The sequence below is a fragment of the Malurus melanocephalus genome, unplaced genomic scaffold (assembly GCF_030028575.1).
Source record: "Malurus melanocephalus ecotype Western Australia unplaced genomic scaffold, MMel_1.1 scaffold_1140, whole genome shotgun sequence".
NCBI classification, from domain to species: Eukaryota; Metazoa; Chordata; class Aves; order Passeriformes; family Maluridae; genus Malurus; species Malurus melanocephalus.
Genome location: NW_026624372.1, coordinates 58739 through 60308, shown reverse-complemented (window position 1 = coordinate 60308; position 1570 = coordinate 58739). Strand labels below are relative to the sequence as shown.

The following is a 1570-nucleotide window of genomic DNA, read 5'->3' as shown; positions in this document are numbered from 1 at the left end:
ACGGTTGCGCGTTCACAGATGAGCCGTGCAAACGCGATCGTGGGCACAGAGCGGGCACGGACACGGCTCGGGCTCTGTCCTGCACGTTTCCCCGTGTCCCCTGGCACGCTGGCATCCGCGGCCACACTCCTGGCATTCATATGCTTGACTTGCTTCCAAACCCACCCTGAATTCACGCAACATCTTCACCCCATCTCTCCTCCCGCCCGTGCCCTCCCCAACGCTGTCCCAATTTCCCTCAGCCCCAGAGGGGTGAGCACAGGGCACAGCAGCCCCTCAGGACCCCGGGAAGCCGTGGGACACGGGGACACAGACCTTCCGAGCCCTCCGGTGGGCTGAGGGACCTTCGGGAGTCGTCGAGGCGTGGTGGGCAGTGGTGGTGRTGGTCAGCAGCAGTGGTCAGCGACGGTGGACAGCTCCGCCGGCTCTCCCGGCCCAGGCTCAGCCGGGAGGCGAAGTACCGGGGCACCGGCGGCTGCGCGGCGTTAAATAAGGGGCTCTGCCCGTGGCACGGCGTGGGTGGGCGAGAGGAGAGCTGCCAATGGGGGCCGGGGGGAGGGTGGTACCCCCACCCCTGCAGCTTCACGCCCACGCTGGCACCCGTCGCACACGCCGAAGCACACAGMGCCACACGCGTGCCCACGCAGCCGCCCCGGGCTGGGGTCAGCACACGGGCGCTGTGCCCACGCAGCCCCCGGCCCCTCATTTGCGGGTCCCTCATTGTGGAGGAACGGTCCTGCTAGGTCTGCAGCCGGGATTTGGGGGGGTTTCACGGGGGTGAGGGGTCAGCCGGGCTCCCACCACTCACACGCCGYGCACACGCGTGTTCCTCTCTGCACACGCACACGCTCACACGTACCAGGATGTGCCAAAGTGGAAAACGGGGGAGGAAAATTTGGGGGAAAACAAAGAAAAAGGGAATGACCGGGCCGATAAGTGAAAGCCACCGATTCCATCGCAAGCAACAGGCGGYGGCGGCTGCTCCGGTGGCTGCGGCAGCCCCCTGGGAAAGCGGCCGGCAGCAGCAGCGGCGACTCACGTGGCAGCACAGCCCGGGGCAGGGCAGCATCTGCAGTGCCGGCAACGTTAATTAAATCGGAGCCCGGCCAGCGACTGTCTAATTAATTAATAACACCTACTTTGTGCGATGCCAAGCGCGACGCAGATGTGAAGAGCCGCCGTGCCCTGGGCTTGTTTACGGCTCTCGCCACTCGCCGGGGGAAGGTCCCGGTGCTGGGACGTGATGAAGCCCGCGGCGGAAAGCGGGGAGACCTCGGATTTTGGGGCACGGCCAGGCCGTCAAGTGCCCCCGCGCACACACACGTGCCCCCCAACGTGCGGGAGCTGCCCGCACTCACTCTTCGTGCACGACAAACAGCGCTCCGGGGCCCACCTGGGAGCTGGTGCTGATGGGGACGTGACGGGGAGTTGGCAGCTCCCGAAGGTAACGCGGGTGATGTGCGGGGACAGGATAAAAACCCGCTCTGAAGGCTTGATGAGTGCAGGAGGAGAAAGGCAGCAAAGGGAGGGGAGACCCCTGCAAAGGGAGCAATGGGGGCCTGGGGGTTGT

The 1570-nt window shown here is 65.8% G+C and overlaps 1 protein-coding gene across 1 annotated transcript in view; it reads right to left on the bottom strand.

Annotated features, from left to right (window-relative positions):
- Positions 1 to 1354: 1354 nt before the first annotated feature.
- Positions 1355 to 1570, bottom strand: part of MYO1A (myosin IA) — a 13525-nt gene continuing 13309 nt past the window's right edge. The window contains exon 26 of the mRNA XM_057387117.1: positions 1355 to 1537. Within this exon, the coding sequence (XP_057243100.1) occupies positions 1355 to 1537 (183 nt within the window). The remainder of the gene's footprint in view (positions 1538 to 1570) is intronic.